We start from the raw sequence: 12,709 nt of genomic DNA, 5'->3' as shown, positions 1-12,709 counted from the left end.
CCATTTACATGTGTTTCTGTGTATGTATGTGTATTTATTTTTTTTAAATGCTGGAGACAAGTAAGGAGGAAGATGGTAGGCTTCACCACCATACGTTGTTATAGTGTGCAGGACTGAAAGGTAATGCTCTGATATCTAATGCTCCTCAGGTGACCAAATAGCAGTAACCAAAATGCAGAATGAGTCAAGGGTTGCATGTGAACTGCTTTCCCTGAAGCTGTAGCAGCAGCTTTCCACCTTTTCATTTTGAGTAGAACAGAAGTCTTTCTTAAGAAGGTTAAACGGCAGTAAGAGGGAAGGATGAGAGTCAAAATAAACATATGATATATGTATATATAACAATATATGAGAAACAAGAGCCTCTCAAGTATGTGCATACATACAGGCAGTGGTTCCAGCTTTTCACAAGAGCATTTCATTGTCATCTGTTCATCCACAATAGATCCTCCAGAATGCCCAGAGCCTTAGGATATGTCTACTCTGAAGACGCTGTTAATTGCTTGCAGCCCATGTTGAGTTTTGTGGTGCTTTGGCTGGGCTTTTGATGATCCCTATTTAGCCAGCTGAAATGTTTTTCTGATATGGGAGCTCCGCAGTCTAATTTAAACTATGTGAGGGAAATAAAAAAAAAATAAACAGAACGAAACCCAATCCCCTGGCATTCAGTGATATCTCTGAGGACGCGGGGAAGGCTGCACTAGGAAATGACCCACTGTGTTCTGCCTCAATACAAGTAGCTGCTTTCTTCTGCAATTTAAATACCAGGGAGATAAATGCAATGAGGTGTTTTGGGGAGAAGGGTGAGAATTCTCAGCTGATGACCAAACAGCAAAAAGTGCCCAAATGACAAATTTCTTTTCTCGCTTCATTGCATTAATTTGCATATGCCCTTAATTGCTTGCATTTGCTGCATGCTTTTTGCCTTCGTGTTTTTTCTCCATGGAACTAGAGTGAGCCTGTTTCAAGTTTATGTTAGGCACTGACATCAAACCTCAAACTATCTTGGTTGGTCAGTGAATATATCCACTCTAGCAACTGTGTACGCAATACTTATTTTATTTGAAAACATTTTTTTTAACTATCTCTTTTCTGCATTAATACTAATTCCTGCTTGACTTTTCCTGATTAAAATTTATGGTTTTATAGACATGTTTCGTCTTATTGCTGGAATGTGAACAGTGTTCTTTCTGTTGAGAACATGCATGTTTGTTTGACTTTTTGGTATAGCTTGTTATGTTTTTACTAATACCTTTTCAGCTGATGGTTTCAAAACTTGTCTTTTCATAACTTGTCCTTAAAGATGCTGCATCTCTTTTGTCTTCTTCTTTGAGTAGCTCAGATTCAATTACATACACATGGGCTATTCACATCCTGTTTAGCTTCTTACTGTGGATGACTGTCATCTGCCCTTGTGCTGCCCAGTTGGCTAGCTAATTTTAGAGTAGTGGTGTTTCTGCAATGTAAGTTGAGCCTGTTCATCATGTAAACAAGCTAGAAGCGTAACTGTGGTCTGAACAGCTCTTACCCATTAAATGTGATGTCTGATTTACAGTGGATGCCTGAAAGTTAAATGTCTAATTATTTTGAATATTTCTTGCCTGGCAGAAGTTAATGTAGGTTCATTTGCAGTGGCACAAATGTGGTTTGCTTGGAGGAGTTTTGTTTATAGAAATGCTGCACACAATAGTAGCAAAAAAGCTTGAAGCTTGCTGGTAGAGCTGTGGACAAAGACAGAGGAGGTGGAAACACTGCCAAAGTGTGGAGTGAGGAATTTGAGGAGAGGAGAAATAAAAGGCCACTTCAAGGCAGGAGTCTGGCAAAATGCAGACTGTAGAGGAAAACATCCAGCGTTTTCTGTTGTGCAACTTCAGCTTTGTATTTTATATCAACATTCCCCTATACTCAAAGGAAACCAAACTGTTAAAGTAAATTGCATATTTTCCATTCTTAGGAAAGAAACTCCACCTCAAAACAGACTACAAGATAAATGCCGGTGCAGCAAAGTTCTTTGCTTTTTGCAAGACATTAAATGTTATCTAAGTCACAATCTTTTCCAGCTTCTGATGGTGTACAGCCATATGTGCTTTTAACATGCAGGTTTTCCTGAAGTCTTTAGTCTTTGTAGCAAGTAGTTCATAAAGATTCAGTGTCTCATTTCTTCTTTCATAATAAGCATCTGTTCTTTGCCGTAATTACACATTTAAAATACACTTCCAGTCAGGGGAACTGCTAAGTATGGAATTTAGTCTTGATTGTGTTCAAAAGCCTCTAAAGGAAAAAGGTGTGGGAGGACTGTTTTAGTAAAAATAAGTACAAAACCTATGTTCTTTAGGATAAAATAGTTCATGCTTTCTTAATGATCTGACCCAGCTGGCGTCTGGAGGAGAATGCCTTGCTCTGTCCCTGTGTTTCAGAGCCCGTTCTGCTGGAAGCTTACTAAGAAAGTGGGCTCTTTCACATTAAGAACATGTGCAGGTGCTGTGAGGGGTTTGGGTTCGTCTAGATACTAGCAGAAGGGTGTCCTGACAATGTTATGGATATGTTATACCTGCCAGATCTTTCTGCCTGACAATGCTCTTCTCACTCTAAGCAGTGTTAGTCATCTTATTTGGGGCTTTGTCAGATGAGACTGCATTGCTGTGCTCATAGCATGTGGGTGTTTCAAATAGTAAATATAGAGCTTTACCTAAGAAATGTTTCTTTTGTCTCATTAGAGGTGAGATTGTAAAATTTATTTAAAAAAACTACTGTGTAAGTGCTATGGAATAAACAGTTGCACCTGAGAAAATAAGTAGCATGGAGAAGTTTTGCTCAGCCTTATCTAATGTAAATGCAGCAGCCAACAGGCATCACTTGGCACAGTTGATTACTGACCAAATCTTCAGTTTATGCTGCTAAAAAGTAGTCAGTTGGAACAAGGGTTTTTTAGGTGTTTCATTCCTTATAGTTTAGTTGGTACAGATATGCAAAATACTTAAGAAGCCTAAGTCAACAGCTTTAATTACCATCCTGTATTGATGCATGAAGAATCAGTGCTCTTTTAATGCTATTCAGTGATATAAACTTTGAAAACAGTTACTGGTTACCATTTGGTGTCAGACTTATGTAGGAAATAGTTTGGATTAACCAAAAAAGTGAAATTGAAGGTGAATGCTTCTTCCTTTAGTGGCAGATTGTTTCTGTTGGCATATGGTCATTTAAGGATGAATGCAGCCTGGTCTGCAGGAGGCTTGCAAGAAACCTGGGAGAAACTTGCCTTTTGATTACCCTCTGGTAAGCCTGTTGTAGTGTTTTCTAACTGAAATAGGAAGGCCTTTACTTTGATAATGTATGGTTTAGCCAGGCGGAAAAAAGGCAGCTTATCATCTTCCTTTGTATCATTTTCCTTTGTTATTTGACAGGCAAGTAGGATTTGGATTAAAAAAAAAAAAAAAAAAAAAAAAAAAAAAAAAAAAAAATAAACATAATGATAGTGACCTGACTGTATGTACGTACCTTCCCAGGAAGAAATTACTGTTATTTAATTTCAGGAAAAAAAGTACAAGAACCACAGAATTTAAGTGAAAAACGTGACGAGGTATAGATTTGGGAGGCTGAATCTGGTGAATCATTAGAGTAGAAAACTTTCCACTTGTCCACATCTTACAGAGGAACTGCAAAGCAACAATTTGATTCTCTAGAGAGGTATATTTAAGAAATGTAAATGTCTGTAGTACACAGAAAATCAGACTACCTAATTCAATTGCTGCTCTGACTTTTTAATCAATTCCTGAAGTGGTGACCTGGTTTTGCATGTTACTTTGATACTGTGGGGGAGTCTGCTGGTTCACCTTTCAGCAATACATCCTTCCAGTGCACTCTCAGCTCCTGCAAAGCCCACTTAAAGTATTCAACTTCTCTTGGTTGAACATAAGCTTTTTGCTTGCTTACTTTTGTTTTTGCTGTGTGCATGAGTTTTTGTAGTTTTGTCTGGTTTTTTTAAATGCAAGATTTTGTCTGTAATGTCATATGTAAACTGCATTTCCTTGAAGGAGTGAGCAAGCCTCAGAGGAGGAATTCTGGTAACATGAAAACAAGTTGCTTCATATCCATTTCCAACCACTGTGCCATTGAGAAGGAGTCAAATGAGGAGAGAGTACTTAAGACCACGTTTGAAAGATTTGTCACTGACAACAGTGACAGTAGATGTAGATTTGTCACTGACAACACTGGGTTCTTTTTGTTTCTTAATGTGAGGAATTGAGCTTTTTTTCCTCTAAAAGCAAAGAAAACTGAAGCAATACAGAATTACTTCTTTCTGAAGCTGTAAGTATCAACAGAAAAGGGACCCGAATGAGGGAGAAAATGCATGACCTGAAATCTATCTTGGCCCCTGCTTGAACAAACATGACAGAGCCTCAGTACTTGTCATTGGTACTAAGAGCTATGGGATGCTAGCTGTGATACCAGATATTTTTCATACTTGTGACCAAATGGGTATTGAAATGCTGTGTTTACAATTATGTGAAAATCAACCCTGAATTGTTCTTGTTTTTGGTTTTGTGTTTTTCCTGGTTGCCTCAAATGAGCACTTGGAGCACACATCATGTGCTAGAATCTGCTTCTGGGAATTTCAGCCTGCGCCATCCACTTCAAATATCACTCACAGCTTAAACACATTAGAACCACATGGCTTATTGTCAACTTAAAACAGAAAAAAAAATAATGCCCTTAAGACTATTTTGTTTTTTCTTACTTTGTTGTGAAAAGGCTGAAGCAGCATATTTTCAGGGCCTTTCTTAGGTTCTATGCACATACCATGTTCTAGCAGCTACAATTTTTGTTTTGTTTGGTTTTTTTTTTAAAGAAATATGTCTGTTTCTTAGAACTCAAAATGCCACATTTTTCTTGACTTTCATTAAACTTGGCAGTGAATCTGCTGTTCCTTCAACATTTGTGTTCCCAGCTGAATGCGTCCAAACTTCCCAGTGCTGAAACACTGGGTTTTTTTTACTGTTGGAAAAAGAGCATCCAAGCATGACTTAAACATAATCACTTTTCAACTGAGCACAACAGGTTGACAATTCTAAATTGTATTATTTGGCATTTATGTACTAGTGAAATATTTCTGTTCTGAGATGATGACAAAAGCAGATGTGTTGTACTACACTATTTTCTCCTGCCACTGAAAGCACGTTTACTGTTGTGAATGAAGATGTTTATACCAGTTTAGCATAATGAATTAGACAAATTTAGCATTAATTAGCCAGAAGATGATGTAGGGTTTTTTGAGGAGAACAGTTCATTCCACACCAGGACTAAAAGCGCTTTTCCTGCAAATTTATTCCAGTATTAGGGAAAGAGAAACGTGCCTAGCATCACTTGCAGGATCAAGTCTGTTTCTGAGACTGAAAAATTGGGGTGGCGGTGTTTGCTTCATGTTTTGAGAGTAATTTTGGGTTGCGGGATGTTATGGTACTTTATGCTTCTGGGCACCAGGTGGTGCTGCTAACCCATCCAATGTGTGATTTTCACTCTTCAGTGTGTATGATGCTTAACTTAGGTGATACTCTGCCTGTCAGCTCAGCAGAACAGAATAGGCTTCTTAAGGACAATGGCTTGAAAACCATAATGCAAATTATTTGTGTGTAGATCCACAATTTTACATCTCACGGGGCAGAAGCTTCAATTAGCTGGTGATAGCTTTGACTATCTAGTTTAACGGTGAATGAAAACACTTTGAAGAGTTGTATTTATTTATAATTTAGTGGTACTGTTCAAATTTGATTTGGTAAATTCAATTAGAAAGCTGCTTCTATTGGAGGCAGCTTCATTTTTATTGCCAGTTTAAGACAGCAGAAGATATTTCTAGAAACTAAATAATGAAATGATGCTGAGGGTTGGGTGGTGTCAGTTCTTCCTCAGATGTGTTCTGTGTCAAAAGCTCGACTGAGGCAGGCTAAGAGCTTTCTCTTTGCCCTCAATCTTTTTTTTAAAAGTGGTTTCTTAGCTAGATAACTGTATCACAGGCATTATTTTTAATACTGAGAAAACACATCTGGCATGTAATTTGTATTTATTTTAAGTAGGTTACAGTGTGTAATAAACTCATTGGGTAATCCTGAACTCCTAACTGAATGGATTGAATAATATACTTGATTTTTAACTGAAGGCTGACGGTACAGTTGATCAATAAACGACAGAAAGTGGGTAAGAATAATCTTGAAGGCTTTAAAAATGTTTTTTTCAAGACTGTTATTCTCTAACTGGTGACAAAAGTTTGAGAGATATTGGTTTTCTTTCTTTCTTAAAGGTGTTTATTTATTTTATAGATCCTCATATTAAAGTCTCTGGAAAAAAGGAAAATGTTAAAGAAGCTAAAGAGAAAATCATGTCAGTCCTGGACACAAAAGTAAGAAAAAATTTACTTTCAGATCTTAATCTTCTAATTCTGTTGTGAAATTCCTTTTTTTTTTTTTTTTTTTTTTTAATGTCCTTATTTAAATCAAAAAAAAAAAAAGCTCTTCTAGATGTAGACTTGTGATGTATACAAAAGAAAGAGTGCATGCAGCAGGAACGTGCTTAGATAAAGCACTTCTGCATAGCTGAACTCTCTAGAAATAATATTCCCAGCCATATGACCATGCCTAGTTTCTTCATTGGTTTGTTTTCTTATCTTGAAGATCTGAAATACTGCCTCATTACAAACAGTAGATTGTGGCCACTTCAGTAAATGTAAAATTCTGTGAAGATCTTCATTGAAACCCTTTATCTCTGTCTTTGGCTTTTGGGAAATGTCTGTACATATGCAGTTTTACATATTTCATATCCTGTTCCTCCTGTTTCACAGTTCTTTGACTTCTGAAAGCATATGGCTGTTTATCCACAGGTGTCTTGTACCAAAAGGCATAATAATTGCATTATTGTGCTGAAGATTCAAAGTGCTAGTAGATGTACTAGTTCATATTCTCAAACACATCTGTACCAATCTGTCTGAAGTTGGAAATGTGTATCAATTAATTTTAAGAGCACTTATGTGGTTCTGGTTTTAACCATTATGTTCTTGTACTCTGAACAGAATTTTTAACATGTCTAGAATCTGGCCAAGAGTTTTTGTACTTCTATCAGATTTTAATTTCATCTATTAACAAATTTTTCATGTAAATGTGTGGAGCTTCTGCCAACTTTTGTTGTATGCCAACTTTTCATTCTCTTACACAGCCAGCCAGAAGGAGTTCTCCAGTGATAAGCAGCATTTTTCTTTAATAACTGTGAACATTAGTAGCAACTGTTAACTATTAAGAAAGGCTCTAGACAATGTTTGTGCATTTAAAAAATGATGTACCAGAAAAAGGTTTGTATTTTGAAAGTCTAACTTCATCTCCATGTTATTTCTGTATTAGAAAATATTAATGACTGTGATCCATATTAAAGCGTCTCATCTGAGTAGAAGATGAGCCACTACAAAAATGCTTTGAAAAGCAGTTTTCAGTGTCATTCTTTTAGTTCCAATACTATAAAATACTCAGGTTCTGCTCTGAATATTTCTAATCATGGGTGCTTCATTTCCAGAGCAACCGGGTAACCTTGAAGATGGATGTTTCTCATACAGAACATTCTCATGTGATAGGTAAAGGTGGCAATAATATTAAAAAGGTGATGGAGGAAACAGGATGCCATATCCATTTTCCAGACTCAAATAGGAATAATCAAGCAGAAAAAAGCAACCAAGTATGTATAGTTCTAATTTAACTACTAAATTTTAGCTAATTTGTATTGTAGATTTCTCAAATATATTAGAATCATAGAATGGTTTGGGTTGGAAGAGATCTTAAAGCTCATCCAGTTCCAGTTTCCCTGTTAAGGTGGAGATAACTTTCACTAGGTCTGGTTGCCCAAAGCTCAGTTCAGCCTGACCTTGAATGCTTCCAAGGATGGAGCACATGGGATATCCACAGCTTCTCTGGGCAAATATTTATATCAATATGAAACAGTTCTGAACTTTTCTCCAATTATCTTTTTTTTCTGAAGAGGAGTGGAATTCAAGTTCAGAGAATTAAGTATTTGTTGCTTACATTGTAGAAAGCACAGGAGTTCGTAAAAGAAAGCTTTATGAACAGAACAATTTGTGATGCTTCATGAATCTTTTTTTTTTTTTAAAGCTAAAATTACTTAGAGCATACAGAAGTCAGCAAATTAGTGTGAGCGTTCTACCAAAGCAGCACTATGAAAAACAAAGCCTTTTTTTTTTTTTTTTAAACTCTTCATTGAATCATGAATAACTTATTGTTAGTTCTGACTCTTGTTATGTTTTTGAAAACCAGAGTTGGTGCATAGCTGACAAATACAAACATTCTATTATAAGTTTAATTTCAGAAGGATAAACCATTGTATCTGTTTTGGATGTCTCCTGTAATGCTAACCATTAGTGAAATGCTTACCTTCTCATCTTGTATCTTGGTGTTTAGAGTCTCTCTTGGACATCCTAGTGGCTTTTCATCAGAACACAGCAATTTTGAAACATTCAAGAAAACATACTTAGGAGCTTTGAGCACATAAAGTAGTATTTCCATTATTCAATCCAAACAACTGTACTGATCAATTGATAAACTTCTAGTTGCTGAAGTGTGCATAACCTAAGATGCTGCAATATTCATATGTAGATTTCTTCTTTAAATTGGATTAAATTTTCAGCTATGGTTTAGACAACAGTTGGAATGTTACTGGCTGTCACTTCAGTGTTGATTTTCAAAGAAAGCGTAGGTATTTTAATAAATTTTCCAATGCTTCACTTGAAAATGTAATGCAGTGTTGACTATTTTCTTACCCTTTCAGGTGTCTATAGCAGGACAGCCAGCTGGAGTGGAGTCTGCGAGAGTTAGAATTCGGGTAATAGCCTTTTTCAGTGTAATGCTCCCCTGAAAACACCTTGAAGGAAAACATTGCTGTGCAGATCCTTATAGTTGTTTGGCTCTGTCTTCTAACAGCAGAAATACAGAATGAACAAGTGTATCCATGAGTAATATACGAAGGGTATCATATAGATTTTACTAGAATGTGAATCAGTTTCTAACTAGCTTGAGGAAAACACTGAACACAGTCTACAGTACAAGCAAGAAGTAAAGTATCCCATACTGCACTTAAAATTGAATCTTCATTTATGCTCCATAGTTGATCTGTAGAAGCTCAGGCATCCTGTGTGAATATAATTTAAAAGGCAGCCATTACTGTTATTATGTGTATGGAAATGATAAAATTAGAGTGGAATTTGGCTCCGTTCTCCACTCATAGCACTTCCTGTCTTCCCTTCCTGGTTTTGATTTGCATGCATCATAGCATAGGTAACAAATCTAATAAATTAAAAATGTGGGTCTTCGACTTCAAAGACATGAAGCCAATGTTATGTAGCTTTGTACCTGATTTAAGAGCCTCTGTCTGGAACTGAGCAGAAGCTTCTCTATGAATGTTTGCAAATAATGACTTCTGTTAGCAGTGTGGATAAATATGGGTAATTAAACTATGGCTTTACGATTGCCACATAATTGCAAAAGTTCCTATTATTTTTGAACAAACAAAGAGAACTGCTGTCTAAAACAAACAAAAAAATAACAACATAAAACGTGCTTCCTTGGAAAAGCAATGCCTTTTTAACTCAAGATCATATCTTCCCAAATGAACAAATCATATATTATATTAGTTCAGTTATAACTGATCAATATGTTCTAATTCATGAATAAAGTTATGGTAATTTTATTGAGCATGACTTAGCTTTTCAGTATTTTCTGTTTAATGTTCTAGGAGCTGCTTCCATTGGTACTCATGTTTGAATTGCCTATTGCTGGAATTCTGCAACCAATCCCTGATCCTAATTCTCACACAATTCAGCATATATCTCAGACATACAACATTTCAGTTTCCTTTAAACAACGTTCTCGAATGTATGGTGCTACAGTCATTGTCAGAGGGTCACAAAATAATACTAGTGCTGTGAAGGTAACGTCATCTGAAGGAGGTTTCTGCATATTGTACATATATTTGTAACCTAGATATCTAAGAATTATGTTAACATTATATCCTTCCCCATCCATACATGTGATGGCAAAATCACTTCTGAAATCTTAGTACTAATTCTCAAAAAACTTGAAGTGGTGTAGATAAAGTGTAAAAATGTGGAAGTTTTAAGTTTAAAAGCTCAGCACAACATCAAGTTATATATATTTTGTGTTTCTGTTATATACCTCTTTAGGTTTGCAACAGTTCTGGAATGTGTCATAATCCTACCCACATCTTAAATAAAAGCATTAGTAGAAAGTCTTTCGTGCTTCAATTTTCTCAATGTGCAATCAAATATTTAACTTTGAAATGTGCCTTAATGGTTCGTCAGAGTTGTCTTGCTGATCTTGGGTTGTGAGATGTGAATTTAACAGAGAAGTTAGGCTCACTACCATGAGCCTATTTATTGTAATAAAGTTGAGAAACTTTTGCTAATGACTGGCAGTGTGGCAGATAAATAGTGTCTCATATGGGTGTATCTCAAGCCCCGGAGAATAACTGAGGCCAAAACTGAAAGATAAATTTTGCAAGTGTACCTACCCAATAAAGTCTCAATTGAGTTTCTTTTTGCTGTGTTTGTGGCCCAGGAGTTTTGCTGAGATCAGACAGTTTGATGTCTTAGTATGTGTCTTCAGTGATGACAGTTAAACTTTCCTTTTTGTCTTAAGATGGAAATAGTGAAGTTTCTTACAAATCAATTGAGTTTGTCATCAAACCAAATTTATCTTGAATGCCAAGTGCAGTCTGATGCAACTTGTTTTCCTACAAGCACTGTATCATCAGTTTCTTGTGTTTGCCCCTGCAGGAAGGAACAGCCATGCTTCTAGAACACCTAGCTGGGAGCTTGGCTTCAGCAATCCCTGTGAGCACGCAATTAGACATTGCAGCACAGCATCATCTCTTTATGATGGGTCGAAATGGCAGTAACATCAAACATATCATGCAGAGGACTGGTGCTCAGATCCATTTCCCTGACCCTAGTAACCCACAGAAGAAATCTACTGTCTACCTCCAGGGCACAATTGAGTCTGTCTGTCTTGCCAGACAATATCTCATGGTAAATACTTTCAGTAAAACTTGCTTATAAAAATGCTAAATAATGGAAAATGTACCCTTTCCACATTGGTCCAATGTAAGTCAATTTTAGAGAAGTGTTATGACATTGCAAAATGCTAAATCAGATGAATGTTCTAATTTTGTCAGTGTTTTGTGTGTGTTTGTAGTTACTCAAAATTCTTGTGATCTGTGGTAGCATGATGTGAAAAAAGGCTGTGGCAGTATTAATGCAGCATAAGCAATTTGTATTTATGGTAACAGTGTGCTCCTGAGTGGAAGGCAGACTGGAAGGGAGAAGTTATTGCTATGTGCTGTCATCTTCTGCTTGTCTTATTTAGTCAATTGAAAGGCTGAGGGAAGAAGCAGCTAACCAGATAAAATCTTAACTCCAATTCCTAAATTAGTAAATCTGTGTTTTTCAGCCTCAGATATAAACATCTGAATTTGTCAATTGTATTTATAACTAAACTATAAGGTGTAATCGTTCTGAGCTTCATTTGAAGTACTATTTTCTTGTTTCTTCTCTGACATAGTCCAGTGTTTTCTGTGTTCTGGAGCAATTTTCTGCGAGGTGGAACTGGATGCTGGCCTTCTTCCCATGGTCACGTTTGTTCCTGGCTCTTTCCAGCTGTTCTGGTTCATCCAGAATAATGGTTGATGCTGTTTCACAGTCAGGCTGTAGAAGTGTCCTATAGAAAGGGGAATGTGATATAAAAAAAAAATAAAGGTCAAGTATTTTGTTTTAATTTTTCAGGGATCTTATAACTAGAAGAACCTAGACACTTATACCAAGGAAAGAAATGCTGTAAACGTTTGCAGAGTTGACGGTTTGCCTTTAATGTGTGCCTTTGTTTATGACATACGTAGTGTAGCAGTGCTACTTCAGAAGTTGCTTAATAGTATGTCTGAATGGAAACTAATATTAGCTAGAAACTAATATCATTGATAAGGCTATCTAATGTGGAAAGTGTGAGTATACATGTTGCTGGTCTCAGTTTCTAATCATCTATGTATTGTTTGCAGAGAAATATTCATCATGTTGATTAAGGCAATGGTCATAGTAGTGATGAAGGCCAACTGTAAAAGGAAGAAAGATGCAGTGACTTTTAACTAATAGACTGAGTGAGAGGGGTCTTGATAAAGTATTCTTGCTCTGTCTTTCTCTCATCTCTAACCCCCTGGTTTTGTTTGTTTTTATAATTGCTAAAAAAGTAGACTTTATCGATTATGCATATGATGTTTTGGACTGTATTGTATTTAATTATGATGATAGTGATAAATCCTGTGCTCTAAACACAGGAGGAAAACTTCAGTGCAAAAGTCCAGCCATTTACATTCATAAAACCTAACATTCCAATTTCCAAGTTTCCATTTTCCCTTTTTGTCTTACTAACCTTCGAGTTGCAGTTTTGTTCAGTGGGCATTTGATTAGACCTTGTGAAATTACTTTCTGTAGCTTTCTAGTGGGAGCTTGGATTATTGGCTTCAGTGTGTTTTCTTTAGATTAACTTCATGATCATTCTTGTTAGCCAAGTTTACTTAGTGAAGCTATATCAGTCTTTCTAAAGTCAAAATAATCAAGAGAATTTGCTTTAATTTAAAATTATGTTATGGAAGTATT

General features: G+C 36.2%; 1 protein-coding gene across 1 annotated transcript in view; it reads left to right on the top strand.

Annotated features, from left to right (window-relative positions):
* BICC1 (BicC family RNA binding protein 1) overlaps nucleotides 1-12,709 on the top strand; it is a 97,712-nt gene that overhangs the window by 65,522 nt on the left and 19,481 nt on the right. Inside the window, exons 4-8 of the mRNA XM_042818816.1 lie at nucleotides 6,312-6,391; nucleotides 7,552-7,710; nucleotides 8,815-8,868; nucleotides 9,778-9,972; nucleotides 10,838-11,089. Of these exons, the coding sequence (XP_042674750.1) occupies nucleotides 6,312-6,391; nucleotides 7,552-7,710; nucleotides 8,815-8,868; nucleotides 9,778-9,972; nucleotides 10,838-11,089 (740 nt within the window). The remainder of the gene's footprint in view (nucleotides 1-6,311; nucleotides 6,392-7,551; nucleotides 7,711-8,814; nucleotides 8,869-9,777; nucleotides 9,973-10,837; nucleotides 11,090-12,709) is intronic.

Source organism: Centrocercus urophasianus, unplaced genomic scaffold, assembly GCF_019232065.1.
Source record: "Centrocercus urophasianus isolate 14NV4802_14NV808 unplaced genomic scaffold, USGS_Curo_1.0 seq_17, whole genome shotgun sequence".
NCBI classification, from domain to species: domain Eukaryota; kingdom Metazoa; phylum Chordata; class Aves; order Galliformes; family Phasianidae; genus Centrocercus; species Centrocercus urophasianus.
This window is presented reverse-complemented; position numbering and strand designations above follow the sequence as displayed.